This window comes from Meles meles, chromosome 6 (genome assembly GCF_922984935.1).
Source record: "Meles meles chromosome 6, mMelMel3.1 paternal haplotype, whole genome shotgun sequence".
Taxonomy (NCBI): Eukaryota; Metazoa; Chordata; class Mammalia; order Carnivora; family Mustelidae; genus Meles; species Meles meles.
This window is the reverse complement of record NC_060071.1, coordinates 72,712,148-72,730,019: the sequence shown is the minus strand read 5'-3', so window position 1 is coordinate 72,730,019 and position 17,872 is coordinate 72,712,148. Positions and strand designations below refer to the sequence as shown.

At 39.1% G+C, this 17,872-nt stretch overlaps 1 protein-coding gene across 9 annotated transcripts in view; it reads left to right on the top strand.

The window, feature by feature from the left end:
* The window catches only part of ATP8B4 (ATPase phospholipid transporting 8B4 (putative)), a 289,860-nt gene that overhangs the window by 233,994 nt on the left and 37,994 nt on the right, over positions 1-17,872 (top strand). For all 9 annotated transcript variants that reach the window (XM_046009963.1, XM_046009960.1, XM_046009964.1 and 6 more), the window contains 3 exons: positions 4,993-5,137; positions 7,929-8,112; positions 8,639-8,862. In XM_046009963.1, the coding sequence (XP_045865919.1) occupies positions 4,993-5,137; positions 7,929-8,112; positions 8,639-8,862 (553 nt within the window). The remainder of the gene's footprint in view (positions 1-4,992; positions 5,138-7,928; positions 8,113-8,638; positions 8,863-17,872) is intronic.

The window sequence follows — 17,872 nt, the reverse complement described above, 5'->3', positions numbered from 1 at the left end:
TTCAGCCATTGTTCCCACAACAGGGACTACTTTTATTAACATTTCCCCAATAGACCCTATGGAATCTATATTAAAATTATATAAATAATAATAAAATTATATCAGTCATAATTAATTAGATTTCCCATTATGTATTGTGCAAAGGCATAGGCAATCAATCAGCTGCTAACCAGCATGATACAGCAACTTTCTATACCCAGTTGATGTAATGGTAGCTAAAAATAACACAAAAGTTAGGAAAAAGTGGTGAGTCTCTATGTTCTTATCATAGAGCAATCTTTATTTTTTATTAACCTTCTTCGGATATTGAAAACATTCTGACCTCTATTTCAACCTTTATGGATCCCTTCCTCAATCGGTTACATTGGATAAGGTTATTGCAGGTTGATGGAACAGCACACTTGAAGGCATAGAAATGGGAAGGAAATCATGTTCTATTTTTAAAAAATATTTTATTTATTTGTTTGACAGAGATAAAGAGTGAGCACAAGCAGGGGGAGTGGTAGGCAGAAGGAGAGGGAGAAGGCGGCTCTCTGCAGAGCAGGGGAAGCTCAATATGGAACTCTATCCCAGGACTCTGGGATCATAACCTGAGTCATGAAGGCAGTGGCTTAACCAACTGAGCCACCCAGGTCCTCCTCATGTTCTATTCTAGAAGCAATATTCCATATTGTAGCTAGAGTGTATGTTAGAACTAAGGGTGAGGACCATTTTTTCAGAGACAGATTGGTGATTGATTGGCAAGTGAAAGTGGTTATACTTCATACTAAAGTTACTGGGTGGATGCGAATGGCTTCTAAGCAGATGAGTAACAAACCCAATTCTACATTTATGAAGTCACACTTCAGTGATAGGATAGATGGGGTATGTTTGATGGGAAAATGAATGGTTTGGGGAGTTGCATCAGGAAGATGTTGGAATACCCAAGTTAGAGATGATGAGGTTGAACTAAGGCAGTGAGGCCAAAAGAGTGGAATGAAACTGACAACTCTTTTGGAGGTAGAATGGATAGGACTCAGAATTTGATTGGATGTGAAGAGAAGTAGGAGTCTGTCATTTCTAGCTTGTCTTTCACAGCCCAGAATACACTCAACATATACGTATGCTTATATATATAAAACACTATGCATCTATATGCATATCTGTCCTTTACCTACCCATCAAGTTCTGTAGGACATGTACAGTGATTCTCTCTGAGTGTTAGAATTATGGATCATGTTTGCTTTGGTCTTTAGGGCTCTTTACATTATTTGAAATTGTAATAGTGTTCATACAATATTTTCATAATTGGGAGGAAAAGCCAAATGTTTTTACTGAGAAGAAAAATATTCACAGGGAAAAATAAGGAATTTCTGTCTAGACTAATTATTTCAGGACCCGTTAGGCCATCTTGCTTAACTGACTAGCAAATAATATTTATTTTAACCCAGACTTGAAGGTAACACCATTCTCTGAGTCTACCAGACAACACATGGTAGAAATTCTGTATAAAAGGAATGAATACATTTGTAGTATGCATTTTCTTAATATATTAAGATTGGGGGAAACAGAGCATCCAAGAAAAGTTATTGCCAAAGGTGTTCTTTCTAATCAACTTACACAGATTCTTAAAAACACTGTGCCAGCCAAACAACATGCATCTCATTCCTCAGTTCCAGCTTCTAGTCACCCAGGCAAAATGTTTTAGTAGGTCAGGTTTCTATCATAAACCATAACATTTTAGAGTACTAAGAAATCTTGGCAATGTTTTAATCCATACTGGTGCAGCTGCCCACATTTTCTTAGCTGTTATCAACCAGCCTGATGGGAAACTGTCATTTGCCTAATTTCTAAAAAAAAACAAAACACAGGTTTAGGGGTTGAATGACTTATAGATCACATGTAAGGATGGAACTGGGGCTTAAACCCAGTCATGAACTTCCTCCCTTTCTCTGCTGTTGGCAGTGTGATGCTGTCCCATACGTGTTCCTCTGGCAGCCTCTGGCTGACTCTATACATCAACCAGTTTAGTGCAACAGACTGTGAACTAAGAATTTGATGACCTGGGTTTTATGCTGGGTCTGTACCTGACTTGTCAAGTGGATGGAGGTCAGGTCACCCAGCTGTGGGCAAATGAGATGCCGAGGCAAGACTTCGGGCCTGAGCCCAGCCCTCCAGGTTCCAAGCTCAGTGCTCTTATATCGAAGTCAGGATTGTCTTCTTTTAAACATGATGCCATGGTTTCAGTCCATTTCCTAACATGTCATGTTTGAACCCAGAGTGCCTTAAGAGCATGCCATCTCTTTTCTTTATAGAGTGCATGCAAGCCAGCGTGCACCCCGCTGTGCTCTGCTGTGTTTGTGGTGACACCGGACCTTGAATGCCACGGTCACCTCAGCTGCTAATGTATATCTGCATGCCAGCATTCTAATAGACTCTGCCCTTCATAACACAGCTTGGGAGAACACAGGCTTTTTTTTTTTTTTTTTTAAACACAGGCCTCCTTTTGTTTTACCATTTGTTATTTGTGTTCTGTGGTTAAGCATTGTGTGTTATGCCTGCAGAAATGTATAGTTCCTGTTCAATAAAGGGAGTCACGTGTAGTTTTTCCCTTCCTAATAAATTGTGTGTTTTTTTGTTTGTTTGTTTTGTTTTGTATTTTTGAGAACCAGCTAGTGTTTTAAGAGCTAAATTCCAGGAAGAGAAAGAAATGATAGCTATAAAGCATGGGCAGAGGTCTGAAAATGCGTGAGCTCTGTCTGGGGTTGGCCTCTTTTGGAGGGAACGCAGTGGGAATTCAAGCCAAGCCCGAAAAACTGTCCCTTTTCTGCCTGGAGATGTTAGGAAGACAGTTTAGGGGGGGAAGAAATCCTAAGTAAATAGAATTTCAGCCAATACTTTCATGAACTTCACCCTTCTTTGGAATGTTTTTATTCTCTGGGGGGAAAACAGAGATTGAGTCATTTATACAGCGAGTGAGAACTTTACTAAAAAGGAAAACTCAGGAGATGTTTGCCCTTTGGTACTTCCTTAAGACCCAATTTATGAGTTCTGCAACATTGTCAGAGAAATGCTTGCTTCTGAGGAGCTTGTTTCTCTAGCTTTCTTCAATATATGGGACAGTAAATTTTCATGACTGTTAGGAGGACTCCTTGACATGGTTATCTGATGTAAAAATCTGATTCTTCTACTAAACAATGATTTTTCATGTCTGTTCTTCACTCCTTCCCCCACCTTAACTACCTAAATTTCACACGTAACACTCTGAATTTGTAAATCTTTTTCTTTGATTCTGCAGACTGATTGTTAAGTGCATGATGTTATTCTTGGAGCCAGGGTCATGTAATCTCTGGGTTCCTTGGGTTCTTTAAATGCAGGCTGTGCTTTTGGTCCTGGACAGCAGAAGGAGATGTTGAGCCAGAAGATAAGGGTGTTTTGTGTGTGTTGTGGGTTTTTTGTTTTTTGTTTTTTTTAGACTTTACTTATAAACAATCAGTGTTACATTCAAATAGAAAGCTAAGGGCTAAAATAGTTGTTTTTGTACAGTGAACATTCTCTTCTTTTTGCATCATAAAACCATTTTAATAAATGTTTTCTATATAGGATGAGCCTTTGGGGAACCATTTCATTTTTTTTTTTTTTACATTTTTTTCCATTTTATTTATTTTTTCAGCGTAACAGTATTCATTCTTTTTGCACAACACCCAGTGCTCCATGCAAAACGTGCCCTCCGCATTACCCATCACCTGTTCCCCCAACCTCCCACCCCTGACCCTTCAAAACCCTCAGGTTGTTTTTCAGAGTCCATAGTCTCTTATGGTTCGCCTCCCCTTCCAATTTTTTTTTTTTTTAGTAAACATATAATGTATTTTTATCCCCAGGGGTACAGGTCTGTGAATCGCCAGGTTTACACACTTCACAAGTGCTATCGGGAACCATTTCATTTTGCTGTAGGCCCAAACCTCCATTTCCTGGCCCTCCACTCCCCATTTGCTCCTGGGCACTCATTTTGTGAGTACAAGTTGTGGCCTACCATATTGGTGGCTGGCTTTGTCACTCATCTTTGGGGAGCATTTGCCATGTAGCTCTCTGGCTGTGGTTGAAAGTTCTGGAGTTGTGTTAGCTTGCCCTTATGTTGCTTCAAAGCCGGTCATCTGAGGGTCCTCAGAGAGGATATTTCCCTTCCATTAAAGGCATTACCTTTCTGTTTTGAAGAGAAGAGTAAAATGCCTCTTCTAAGCATGTTAAGTGACCATACAGTCTTCCTCTTAAGTAGAAGATATGGATGGATGTGAGGAGGACATTTCTACTGCTAATTAGATCTGGGGCATTGGAAGGAGTTTCCATTTGGAAAGAGCCTCTACTCTTGGTGTCTGTATTTGCTTTCCCAGAAGATTTATTGTATTGTGTGAGCTGATTGATGAGTGCAATTTTCACTTAAAACAGTCCATTATATTCAAATGACTATGCCAATTCAGTAAATGCCATCATTTAGTTTTATTGTCACATTTTTAGAAAATGTGCTCCTTAAAAGACTGCTGTTTTAAGCCAGATCATGTGACATTGTTCTGTGAATGAATGAATTTATTTTATATATCGATGTACTGAATTCCTAAATGATCTCATCAGTTGTCTTTAGTCTTTCCCTTTTCAATATTTAACAATATTGCACACCAGACTAGTGGTTCTAAAGCCCCTGAAGCTCAGACACCCTTATATGCCAAATATATCAAGAGCACCTAACTTCAGCCCAACTCAAGATGGTAATTTAGATTTAGGGTAATTGTAAAAGTTCCAAATGATTCTGTTTTCATTACGTTTACTTCCCTACTTCCTGGAATTTACAAACTTGCTATGGTCTCCCCATCACAAAGAACCATCCGGCTTGCTTTATCGTAACCAAATCCGAATAGTGATGAAATAGTGATGAAACCTCTAGGCCAGTCTCTTGTTAGTGTAATAGGTATGCTCTGTATACTTGTTATGATTTGTTTCTCTCCCCCCGCCTTCAAGAAAAGCAAAGGAAAATTTGTTTGGACAAAACAGAAGTTCTTCCAACGGCCATGTAGTTTTTGAAAAACAGCAGCTGGAGCTGGACTCAGTTGTAGAAGAAACCATAACAGGAGATTATGCCTTAATCATAAATGGCCACAGTTTGGTGAGTTTGCTTAAGGCTTTTGTTATTTCTTTTTCTTTATCCCAATAATTGTCTCTTTTGTGCTGTCATAATGAGATTGCCTTTTGTGTTTTCCAAACAAATGATACCACTAGAAACAGGGTATACATAATGATTTCCTGTTTGCAAGAGAAAAGGAAACTTCTGATATATATTTCATACATTATTGCTTGAACCACCACAGTGAAAGGGAGGATCCAAAGAAATACTGTGTTCACAGAATATCGATCTTGTCTAAATGACTGTAGACCATTTAGCAGTATTGTTTAAGTGCTTTCTAAGGGAGAGTGTCACAGGTCCCTGTTATTTAATTAAAATAATGCAACTGTTGCAATTATTATTCTTGCTGATGTTTATGTTTTGGCAGAGCACAACCTGATCTTCATATAATTAGCACACCAAATTATTGCCATTAAGATACCTCTGGTGGTTTTTCTAAATAGCAGTATTTTACAGCAATGCCAAACAATTTGCTTTGATTAGGAAATCTGGTTCTTGTCGTAATAGAATAAACTTCCATTGTGCTTTTAATGTAGTTCAGGTTCCAAATCTTGAACAAATATCAAAACACTCCTCTGAGTTTCTAATTTAAAAAACAAAAGCTCTGATTGCACTCCAGTGAAATTATCATTTATATGCACAAAGAGCTAATCTCACATCTTTCCCTAGTTTTGATGATCATTTTTCACTTTTGGAGTTTGGAAAAATAAATGTATCTTCTTGTAGATAGTTTCTTAGAGGACAAAAGAAGTTGGATATGAGTATATTGTATTTTCCCCCTTGTGATCAGCTGTCTGTTAGCTCTTAGTGCTTAGGGTATTATCCAGCTGGATTCCAGACGTAATGATGTGTTGCCTTCTACACCATGGAAAGTTACAGAGCTCAGCTGCAGGCCAAGCTCAGTCAAAAGCTTGTCCAGATGACACAAACTTCTTTGCACAAATGAGCAGGAACTGAAAATTATAAGCCTGTCAAATGGAACTTAAAGCTGGTGGCCTCCAAGCTGAATTGCCCAGGGACTAGAAGACTAGAATATGGAAAGGTTCCTAATGAGTTGAGCTTTGACTTTCCCTCAGGCTCAAAGAAGCCAGTGTGTGGTGAGTTAGAGTACTCAGGTGATAATATATGCTATTTTTTCTTTGTCTCTAAGTCCGTTGAAAGAAAGAGCTAAGATTGATGCTCTTCAAGAGCCCTTTCGGCTTCAAAGCCTGAAGTTTATGAAACAATGAAATACTATTTTTCATTTAAAGAGATTGACCACATTTCTGCTGGTATGGTCAGAAGCTTTTTTTTTTTTTTTTTTAAATCAAATCATGATTCCAGTTTGCTTCAAATTTTAATGCTTTGCAGAATGTAATTGAGTCCTTTATCAGAGTCTGAGTTTAGATTTTCACTTGTTGATAATAAGGAAGAAAAAGAGAGAAAAGGGGACCATTCTAAGCAAGACAACCAGTTATATGCTTTCTCTTTCAGAAAGGGCATTTATATTTGAGAAAGCTAATTCACTGTTTCCCCCAGGCATCACAGACCTTGACATAAGAATTTTCTACACCAGAGTCGTGTTTTACATTCATTCACCCATCCTTTCATTGATACCATTAACATTTATTACATGCCCAGGTCAAGATGCTGGAGCCTGAGGATAAGGATATGACTAGAACATGGTTCTTGTTTTAGGGATTGTGGTCTAGTGGGAAAGCTAATCTCACAGTAGTATGACAAATACTATATAGAGGAATGAACACAGAGCTTTGAGAGTATAGAGGAACACACATCTAGTTTCTTGTGGGGAAGTCAGGGAAGACTTCCTGGAGGAAGTGATGTTTCCAGGCACAGAAGCAACAAGTACAAAGGCATAGAATCAAGAAAGAACCTATCACATTATGGAAACAAGCAATTTGGCATGATAAGAGTACAAAGTAAACTTAAAGGTGTTGGTAGAAGACCATAACCATATAGGAATATAGGGGTCAGATTATGATGGGCTGTGAATATTTTGCTAGAGATTCATTCAGAGACACTCAGGACTCAAAGTTCAGGTGGACTGCTTTCCTTCTAATGTGTTTATTAAATAATGTACAGTGGGATGTCTTCTAGAAAGCAAATTGCACAGTTAACCACAAAGGATTATGCTCTCTTTTTTCAGTCATTTCTTGGCATATTTTGGGAGGAATAAGGCTGGAATTTGTTGGGAACCCTGAGATGCAGGTTGCATGCAAGCCCCCCTCTTGCACAGGCCTCTCTCCATTGCAATCACTTTGTTTTTCAAAGGCTAATCTCCAGCTCATCTGCTTTTCATTTGCCCCACCAACCACAACAACAAACACTAAACAAGCAAAACAACAATGCAAAGGAAACAAAAGTTCCATCACATAGAACAAAGAAGTCCCCATTGTTTTGTAGTTCATTCTGAACTTGGTGAAATGGTGGATAAGTTCTGGCTGTTGCTTTTCCTTATTTTAGCGGATTCTGGAACTTTTCTGGCATTGAGTTGTATCTTACCCATACAGCGTGATAATGTGTCATAGAAGACACCAAGGGCCCTGCGTCATTTTATTTTTATTCTAAAACTCCTTGGCACTTAGTAGAAGTTTAGTGCTCATTTCTTTAGTTAGTTGTTTATGTGACTCTGGATCAACAGTAACTTGTTGAAATGAATTTAACTGTTTAGAAAAGAGGTCGGTTGAGAAACAAGAATTCTGTTTCCCAAATGACATCTCTCATTGATTAGGTCTTGTTGTAATCTGCATTTTTTTTCTTTTTAATAATATAGGCCCATGCCCTAGAAAGTGATGTCAAAAACGATCTCCTAGAACTTGCCTGCATGTGTAAGACTGTGGTTTGCTGCCGAGTCACTCCACTCCAGAAAGCCCAAGTAGTAGAGCTGGTGAGGAACTACAGGAATGCTGTCACTTTGGCCATAGGCGATGGAGCCAATGATGTCAGCATGATCAAAAGTAAGAGGATATTCACTCAGTAGGATTTGCTGTAGACCAGAGTCCTGGGGTTCAGCATCTGGCAAGACGCAATGGAGATTAAACTGTAATTTAATTTTACGACTGGTTCTAAAATCCATAATTCCTGGGTCTATTACATTCGGCATTATTAGCATTCATTGAAGAACCTTTGTCTTTAATTAATTCTTCTGTGCATTTTTAGACAAAAAAGGGATATTGATCACCTTGTATTATATGGTAACTAGCTGTGGTGTAAAGAACGAACACTGGATCCACAGTCCCAACATTTGGGGTTAGTCCCAGCTTTGCCACTTACAAATAGTAAAACCTTATGCAAATTACTGAAATTTTTGGGCCAGTTTTCTCTTTTCAAAAACTAGGATAAATACCTAACTAATGATATTTCGTAAGATAATACACACAAACAATTATAAATGCTATAGCTATAAGATTTCTAGAGGTAAATGACTTAAAAGAGATTGTGTCTTTGTTTAGGGAATGAAAGCATTCCTCTCTTCCTTTGTAGGTGCTCACATTGGCGTTGGCATCAGTGGCCAGGAAGGACTTCAGGCCGTCTTAGCCAGTGACTATTCATTTGCACAATTTAGATACCTCCAAAGGCTTCTCCTTGTTCATGGAAGGTGGTCCTATTTCCGAATGTGCAAATTCTTAGGCTATTTCTTCTATAAGAATTTTGCATTCACACTTGTGCATTTCTGGTTTGGTTTCTTCTGTGGTTTCTCAGCCCAGGTTGGTAAAAAAAAAAAAAAAAAGTGCTTTTCTTTTTTTTTATTAGGTCCCCCTGAATTGCAGATGGCTATTCTTCATGGCTCTTTATTAATAAGTAACATTTTTATATATGTCTCATAGAGATCACAGTATGGTAGTTATGAAACTATAGTGGACTTGATCTTGAAACACAAAAAGAATATATATTTAGCTGGAATTTTATTTATTTTTATTTATATAGGTAACCAATGAATCTCCATCCTGTGGGGTTTAAATTTTATTGAAATATTTTGGTATGATGACAGATAAGCTTGGTGTGGAGCTTTCATTCAGGACAGAAGCCTAAGAAACACTAACAAGAAATGTTGATGTATTTCTGAGAAGATGGTCACTCACCCAACATACAAACTGTGTATGGGCCAAGAGTAAATATGTTTTAAATTCAGGAGAAATAATTGACACCTTGACATCAAGGATGTTTTGTTAGCATTTCATCAGATAAAAATTGATAAAATAGATAATGGTGATATGATAGATGTTGGTGACAAGGAAGAAAAATTAGCAGTTCATAAGTTAGGATTCTATTTTTCTATCTATTCATAGCCATTTTAAAAGATAGTTATTTCGGGGCGCCTGGGTGGCTCAGTGGATTAAGCCGCTGCCTTCGGCTCAGGTCATGATCTCGGGGTCCTGGGATCGAGCCCCGCATCGGGCTCTCTGCTCCACGGGGAGCCTGCTTCCTCCTCTCTCTCTGCCTGCCTCTCTGCCTACTTGTGATCTCTGTCTGTCAAATAAATAAATAAAATCTTTAAAAAAAAAAAAAGATAGTTATTTCACCCCATATCTGGATACCAGGAAAGTTTTGACCCTAGGTATCAACTGTGAAATGTCAGGCCAATAGCATCTGAATATAGTTCTAAGAAAGAAAAGAGAGAGAGAGAGAGAGAGAATGACATGGTAACCATAACTCTCATGAGAGAGTTCTTCTACTGTTCTTCCTTCATCTTGGATTTAATCATTTGTTTCTATGATATGCATAAAACTATTTTTTTCAGTCATTTTATTCCAAAACAATGGAGTATGAATTAAATTATAACATTTTGTGTTATTTTAAGTGTGCCAAGGGAGATTAGTGAAAAATTTTTGTAATGAATATAGATGTTGTGTGTTTTTCCCTTTATCTGAGAGGTTGAGATTTCTTAAAATGAGGAACACCTAGGGCGCCTGGATGGCTCAGTGGGTTAAGCCGCTGCCTTCGGCTCAGGTCATGATCTCAGGGTCCTGGGATCGAGTCCCGCATCGGGCTCTCTGCTCGGCAGGGAGCCTGCTTCCCTCTCTCTCTCTCTCTCTCTCTGCCTGCCTCTCTATCTACTTGTGATCTCTCTCTGTCAAATAAATAAATAAAATCTTTAAAAAAAATTTAAAAAAAAAAGAACACCTATACTCATTCCTAATGTTCTCTTTTAAGGATAATATGCTCAGAACTAAAAATAGACTACGTTGATATTTTTGTTGACATATTGCGTAAACTCCAGACATTGAAGTAACGCAAAAGTCTTGATTTAGTTTCTCAGAAAGAAGTATTAGCATTACTTCAGGGAAGACTGAGGGGGGACTTACCTGCTTATAATCTCACCTTGTCCAGTAAAAACAAATGTGAGAATGAGAATGGGCTTTTCCTCCACATAAAAATGAAGCAGGCTATTCACTAAGCAGTCCTTACAAGAGTCACGATTTTCATAGTGCAAAGATTTGGGGCTTTTGAAAAATCACAGAACTATGAAGGGATGCCTAGACTCTCATTTAGATCTCTTAAGACACAGAAGAGTGGCCAATGATTTTTATTTACAGACACACAGAGCTTGTATAGTAGGTTTAGTGCTTTTTTTTAGTAGGTTTTTTTTTTGTTGTTGTTAAACTGTGAAGTTGGAAACTAACATTCAGTGACTTCTAACCTTTACATTTAGGTGATTTTCTGCTCTGCTTTCAAGATCTGATAAAACTGGCCAGCGTCAGATGTTAAGCAACTAGCTTTCCAATCCTCTCACCGGTATTTACCTTTTAAGAGAGAACACCCTGGGAGAACAGTGATCATTCCAAAGACATGAGTACCTAATGCTTAAATCTAGTTGTAAGACATACCACCAGTCTATGATTAGGTTTCTTAAATGGTTGGTTCAACTTAGCTTGCTTCTTTCTTTCCTCCCTCCCACCCTCCCTTCATTTATTACACTGAAATCTCTAGTTTGTTACACCATCTTTATTTGACTACTGTCAGTCCTGCCTGGCCCTCTGTGTAAATGTGTACAGCTTGACGAGCACTGTGGGAAAGGGGCTTGTGCCTTAAGATCCCAATGTGATTATGGCTTTGATATCAGAATGCAGAGTGATGTTTTTTGTATGTATTGTATTGTGTTTATATGGTAGTTAATTGGACCACAAATGATGTACTTCTTAATTATTCATATATTTCTTCATTATAGGAAAAATATAGAGTAGATTTCCAGCCCGACTCCCCAGCACAGGAGAGAACACAGAAGGCTAGTCAGGCCTGACAGTAGTCAAATTTTCAGTTTTATTTTGTTTTCCCTGGGTCTTGGTTGATTTAAATTGGGCAGGGCAAATCCTCTTTAGGCAGAAGAGCAATCACCACCTAAAACCAACTGAGCTATGGAGGAGGAGTCCTGGACTGTTATCTTTTGTGCTCTAATTTTTATGATGATTTGATCAAATTGGGATTCAAGTTTGTACTTACTGAATAGGATCCCTTGGTTCCACTATTTTTTTTTCCATAAACTTTTTTTTTTCCATTTTATTTATTTTTTCAGCGTAACAGTATTCATTCTTTTTGCACAACACCCAGTGCTCCATGCAAAACGTGCCCTCCCCATTACCCACCACCTGTTCCCCCAACCTCCCACCCCTGACCCTTCAAAACCCTCAGGTTGCCCCAACCTCCCACCCCTGACCCTTCAAAACCCTCAGGTTGTTTTTCAGAGTCCATAGTCTCTTATGGTTCACCTCGCTTGGTTCCACTATTTAAGACTTTGATTCATTGGATGAATATTTATTAAACCCATGGTACATGTCAGACTATGGTGCCTGCTGGGGCTTGGCATGGTAAAGATGTCTAAGGAATGTGTTGTTGTTTTTTTTTAAAGATTTTATTTATTTATCTGACAGAGAGATCACAAGCAGGCAGAGAGGTAGGCAGGGAGAGAGAGAGAGAAGGAAACAGGCTCCCTGCTGAGCAGAGAACCCGATGCGGGACTCGATCCCAGGACCCTGAGATCATGACCTGAGCCTAAGGCAGAGGCTTTAACCCACTGAGCCACCCAGGTGCCCTAAGGGATGCATTCTTAATGGCCATGATAAAGTGTGATCCCACAAATTTTAAGAGTTACCCATACTGTGGAGAAGTTAAGATTCGATTTCCAGACTTGTCAGAGAAGTAGATGAGCTTGTCAGGAAAATGGCAAGTAGTAATTTGTCATCTTCTGTTGGAGAGGAAAAAGCAGTAAGTCAGTGACCATTCCCATGTAATGGCATCAATGTTATAGTGTCATCTTCTAGGTGAACCCATTATATCATTGACACCAACAAGCAGGGATAAAACAAATTGCAATTATAACTAACACTTATATAGCACTTACTGTGTGCCAGGCATTGTCTAAATGTTTTGCCTGTATTCACTCAATATTTACAATAACCATATGAGGTAGGTTTTATAATCATGGTCTATAGCAGTTATTTTTAAAGTACTTTAAAAAAATTTAATTGAGGTCAAAGACACATAACATAAAGTTTAATGTCCTAGCCATTCTTAAGTGTACAATTCAATGGTATTAGGAACATTCACATTGTTGTGCATTGGATCTCTAGAATTTTTTCATCTGGTAAAACTGACACTCTCTACCCATTGAAAAACAACTTTCTCTTTATCCCTTCCTCCAGCCACTGGAAACCACTATTCTACTTTCCGTTTCTATGAATTTGACTGGGAAATTTGAGGTGATCCATGTTCAGGTTCACTGATTCTTTCTTCTGCTTAATTGAGTCTGTTATTGGTATCCTCTATTAAATTCTTCAGGTCAGTCTATATTCTTTAGGCTAGGATTCTGTTTGATGATTTCTATTTCTTTGTTGAACTTCTCATTTTGTTTATACATTGTTTTCCTAATTTTATTTAATTGTTTGTGTGTTCTTCTAGTATACTGACCTTCCTTTTTTTAAAAAATATTTTTATTTGTTTATTTGACAGAGATCACAAGTAGGCAGAGAGGCAGGCAGAGAGAGAGAGAGGTGGAAGCAGACTCCCTGCTGAGCAGAGAGCCCGATGCAGGGCTTGATCCCAGGACCCTGGGATCATGACCTGAGCCGAAGGCAGAGGCTTTAACCCACTGAGCCACCCAGGCATCCCTACACTGACCTTCTTTAAGAGGATTATTCTGATTTTTTTTTTTTTTGGTCCATAGATTTCCATTTCTTTATATTTAATTATTGCCACTATATTCATTTCCTTTGGCAGTTAAGTTATTTTACCCATATAATCAGGTTATTTTACCTGATTCTTCATGGCCCTTGACTCTTGGAGTTTGTATTTGCGTATTTGAGTAAGTGGTGTCTACTTCCAGACTTTGTAGGTTTGCTTCAGCAGGGAAGAACAGCTTAGCTCTGCTGGAGTACTGAATTGGTCAGGTGGCAACATTTATGGGTAGGTGGGGCTTCCCACAGGATCTCTAGTTGGGTAAATCCACTGCTTGTGCTCTGAGGTCAGAGGGACTGACCTTGGGTGGGCTCCATGATGGGGCAGGGCTATGGACTAGGATCTGCAATTGCTCACAGTTGAATAAGGTATCAGGCTGAGCTCCCTGACCAGATGGTGCTACTCGCTAGACTTTGTGTTCATGCAGGGTTATCGACAGGATTTTCTGATTAGGTGGGACCTCAGCCTATGCCTTATGATCAGGCAGGACCATAATGTATGCCCCTAAAGTTGGGCTGGGTCACTGTCTGGGCTCCCTCATCAGGTAGAACTGTAGGCTATGCTCCATGACTGGCTGGGCTCCCTGACTAGATGGTGGGGCTGCAGGCTGTGTTTTACAATTGGCAGTTCTGTAGGCTGAACTCTGCTGTCGGGTGGAACTGTAGGCTGGGTTCCATGATTGGGTGGTACCATAGACTGGGCTTTGTGTCTGTCCAGGGTACTGTTCAGGACTCCTGGTTTTGCGGGGCCAGAGACTATACTTACCTGTAAGGTGGGGCTGCTGGTTTGGGTCTCTGCATAATAGGTCTGTAGGATGGGCTCCATGGCTACCTGGGGTCTCTGGTTGGGTGGGGTTGGAGGTGATACTCAGCAATTGGGTGGAGCTGTAAATTTTCTTCCCTGCCTAGGTGGGATCATAGGATGGGCTCCACAGTAAATATATCTCTTCGCCTGGGTACCCAAATCAGGCAGAACTGTCTACCAAGCTCCCAACCAGATATAATCACTGACTTGGCTATGCAGGTTGGTAGAACCCCCAGTAGGGATCTCTGCTCCCATGCTGCTGCCAGTAGGAGTGAAGCCCATTAAGATCTGAGTGCTGGTTGCTGTACGCCTCACCTCCTATCTCCATCTCCATCTGATCCTCAGTGGTTGAGCCCTGCAGATTCCTCCAGTGATCCCCATGAGATAGGACCTGAGTAGGGCTCCTGGGAATTGTCCTGCAATGCTGGAAGAGCTAGATGTCTCCCTTGGTTTTGTTCTCTTTTTCTCATTGGAGAAACCACAGACCAAAAGGGCCATCTTGGTTAGGCACTATGCCAGCCTTGGGGAGGGGGATGTGGTCAGAGTGGAGCTGCTCCTGTTGTCCTTCTAATGTGTCCTTCTCAGTCTCTGTGCTTTAGCTTCAGGCCCTGGTTCTGGGATTTTCACAATGGCATCCAGTCTGTAGGTAGTTGCTTGTTGGTGTTCTTGTGAGACAGACTGAAGCTGGGGATGACCTGCATTACCATCTTGATGGCATCACTCCTGAAGTCACTTTTCAGAGAGCATTTCTGTGGCTTCTACCAGTTTTCTGGGGATACTGCCTACCTGTGACCTCTTTCTCTGTTCCAGAATTTTTTTTTTGAACTTGAATTGCAAACTCTGGTGAATACCATTTATGGTTTAAATTTTTAGGAGAAATTTTTTGTCTTTTCTTTTGAGCTAGTGCCATGGTTCACATAGGCGTTCCCTTTGAGCACAAAGATTTGTTCTTCCTTTAGTTTTATACTAAGGATTCAGCCCTTTGCTTCCTTAGTTTTATGAGAATGTTAGATTTCCCACGTGTTCTAATCTTGGGATCAATAATGATGTCACAATAAATAGTGTGTTAGAGTCAGTGAGATTTGGTGTTATTACCCAAACTCATTTGGTATGGAACTCCACTTTTCCAACCAACATGCATAATGTACTTAGAACAGATGCCATACAGAATCCACTTGGGAAATTCTGGAAGAGATGTCTCTACAGCAACTGTTGCAAAACCTGACATCACCCTGCTTCCAGTGTTTTGGAGGCAGGAAGATGTACAAAGCACAAAAATGATGCTAAAAATACTATCCCTATAGGAATAAGCTATTTATATATTTCTCCCTTTCAAAAACTTCTGTTTTTTAAATTAACTCTAGTCCAGGGGACAAAATAGCCTTCTTTCATATGCTAAAGTAGGGAGTTTACATCTAAACTTCTGTAGTCTTTTCCAGTATCCTGTTTTTTCTTGATTATAAAAATAATTATGTGTGAATATGTATCACATTTTATATATTGGAGACCATACTATTTGTATCTTTCTTGAGAAACACCTCTGATTTTACATTCTTTAAAAAATTATTTTTCTTAATGGCATTCTGAAACACAGATTTATTATAAATTCTTTGACTCTTCTTTTTTTTAAACTTTATTTTTTTGGTGTTTCAAGATTCATTGTTTATATACCACACCCAGGACTCCATGCAAAATGTGCCCTCCTTAATACCACCACCAAGATATTTTCAAATTTGAGTGGAGGTCTGAAGGTGTGAACTCTCCCTGCCCTGCAGGGATTTAGGGGCTGACTTGTGTAAAGGTGTGAAACTGCAGAGGAACAGGAGTAAGACCCTCTCCTCCTATCTGAACTCTTTCCATCTGAACTAAAGATTAGCTGAATTTGAAATTTTATTTCAATTTCTACAATTCTATTTAAAACTCATTCAGAACAATATGATCCTCTCAATTGATGCAAAAAAGCATTTGACAAAATACTGTTCCTGATTAAAACTCTTCAGAGTATAGGGATAGAGGGAACATTCCTCAGTATCATAAAAACCATCTTTGAAAAGCCCACAGCAAATATCATTATCAATGAGGAAAAGCTGAGCGCTTTCCCTTAAGGTCAGGAATATGACAGGGATGTCCACTCTCACCACTGTTGTTCAACATAGTGCTAGAAGTCCTAGCATCAGCAATCAGACAACAAAAAGAAATAAAAGGCATCCAAATTGTCAACGAAGTAGTCAAACTCTCTCTTTGCAGATGACATGATACTTTACATGGAAAACCCAAAAGACTCCACCTCCAAATTACTAGAACTCATACAGCAATTTAGCAATATGGCAGGATACAAAATCAATGCACAGAAATCAGTTGCTTTTCTGTACACTAAAAATGTAACTGTAGAAAGTAATTAAGGAATCAATTCCATTTATGATAGCACCAAAACCTGTAAGATAGGAATAAACCTAACCAAAGAGGTCTCTAGAAACTATAGAACGCTTATGAAAGAAATTGAGGAAGATACAAAAAGGTGGCAAAATATTCCATGGTCATGGATTGGAAGAATAAGCATTGTTAAAATGTCTACCCTAGCCAGAGCAAACTATACTTTTGGTGCCATCCTTATTAAAATACCACTGGCATTTTTCAAGGAGCAAGAACAAACAACCCTAAAACTTCTATGAAACCAGAAGACCTCGAATTGTGAAGGGAATGTTGAAAAAGAAAAACAAGCTGGGAACATCACGTTGCCTGACTTCAAGCTATGTTACAAAGCTGTGATCACCAAGACAGCATGGTATAGGCACAAAAACAGACACATAGACCAATGGAACAGAATAGAGACTCCAGAAATGGACCTTCAACTCTGTAGTCAACAAATCTTTGATAAAGCAGGAAAAAATACCGAATGGGGGAAAAAACCAGTCTCTTCAATAAGTGGTGCTGGGAAAATTGGACAGCTACAAAGAGAAGAATGAAACTGGACCATTCTCTCACAGCATACATAAAGATAAACTCAAAATGGATGAAAGACCTCAGTGTGAAGACAGGAATCCATCAAAATTCTAGAGGAGAATATAGGCAGTAACCTCTTTGATATCAGCCACAGCCTCTTTTTTCAAGACATGTCTCCAAAGGCAAAGGAAACAAAAACAGAAATGAAATACTGGAACTTCATCAGGATAGAAAACTTTTGCACAGCAAAGGAAACAGTCAACAAAACTAAGAGGAAACCCACAGAACCGGAGAAGATATTTGCAAATGACATTACAGATAAAGGGCTGGTATCCAAGATCTATAAAGAACTCAAATTCACCTCAAAAAACAACCCAGTCAAAAAATGGGCAGAAGACATGAACAGACTCTTCTCCAAAGAAGACATACAAATGGCTCAGACACATGAAAAATTGCTCAACATCACTAGTCACCAGAGAATAATTTCAATGTTCAAAGTTCAAAACACAGTGAGATAACCACCTTACACCAATCAGAATGCAAAAATTAAAATAGGAAAGAACAGATGTTCGTAAGCATGTGGAGAAAGGGGAACCCTCTTACACTGTTGGTGAGAATGCAAGCTGGTATAGCCACTCTGAAAAATGGTATGGAAGTTCCTCAAGATGTTAGAAATAGAGCTACCCTGTGACCCAGCAGTTACACTGCTAGGTATTTATCCCAAAGATACAGATGTAGTGAATGAAAAGAAGGAGAACATGCACCTCAATGTCCATTAGCAGCAGTATCCACAAGGGC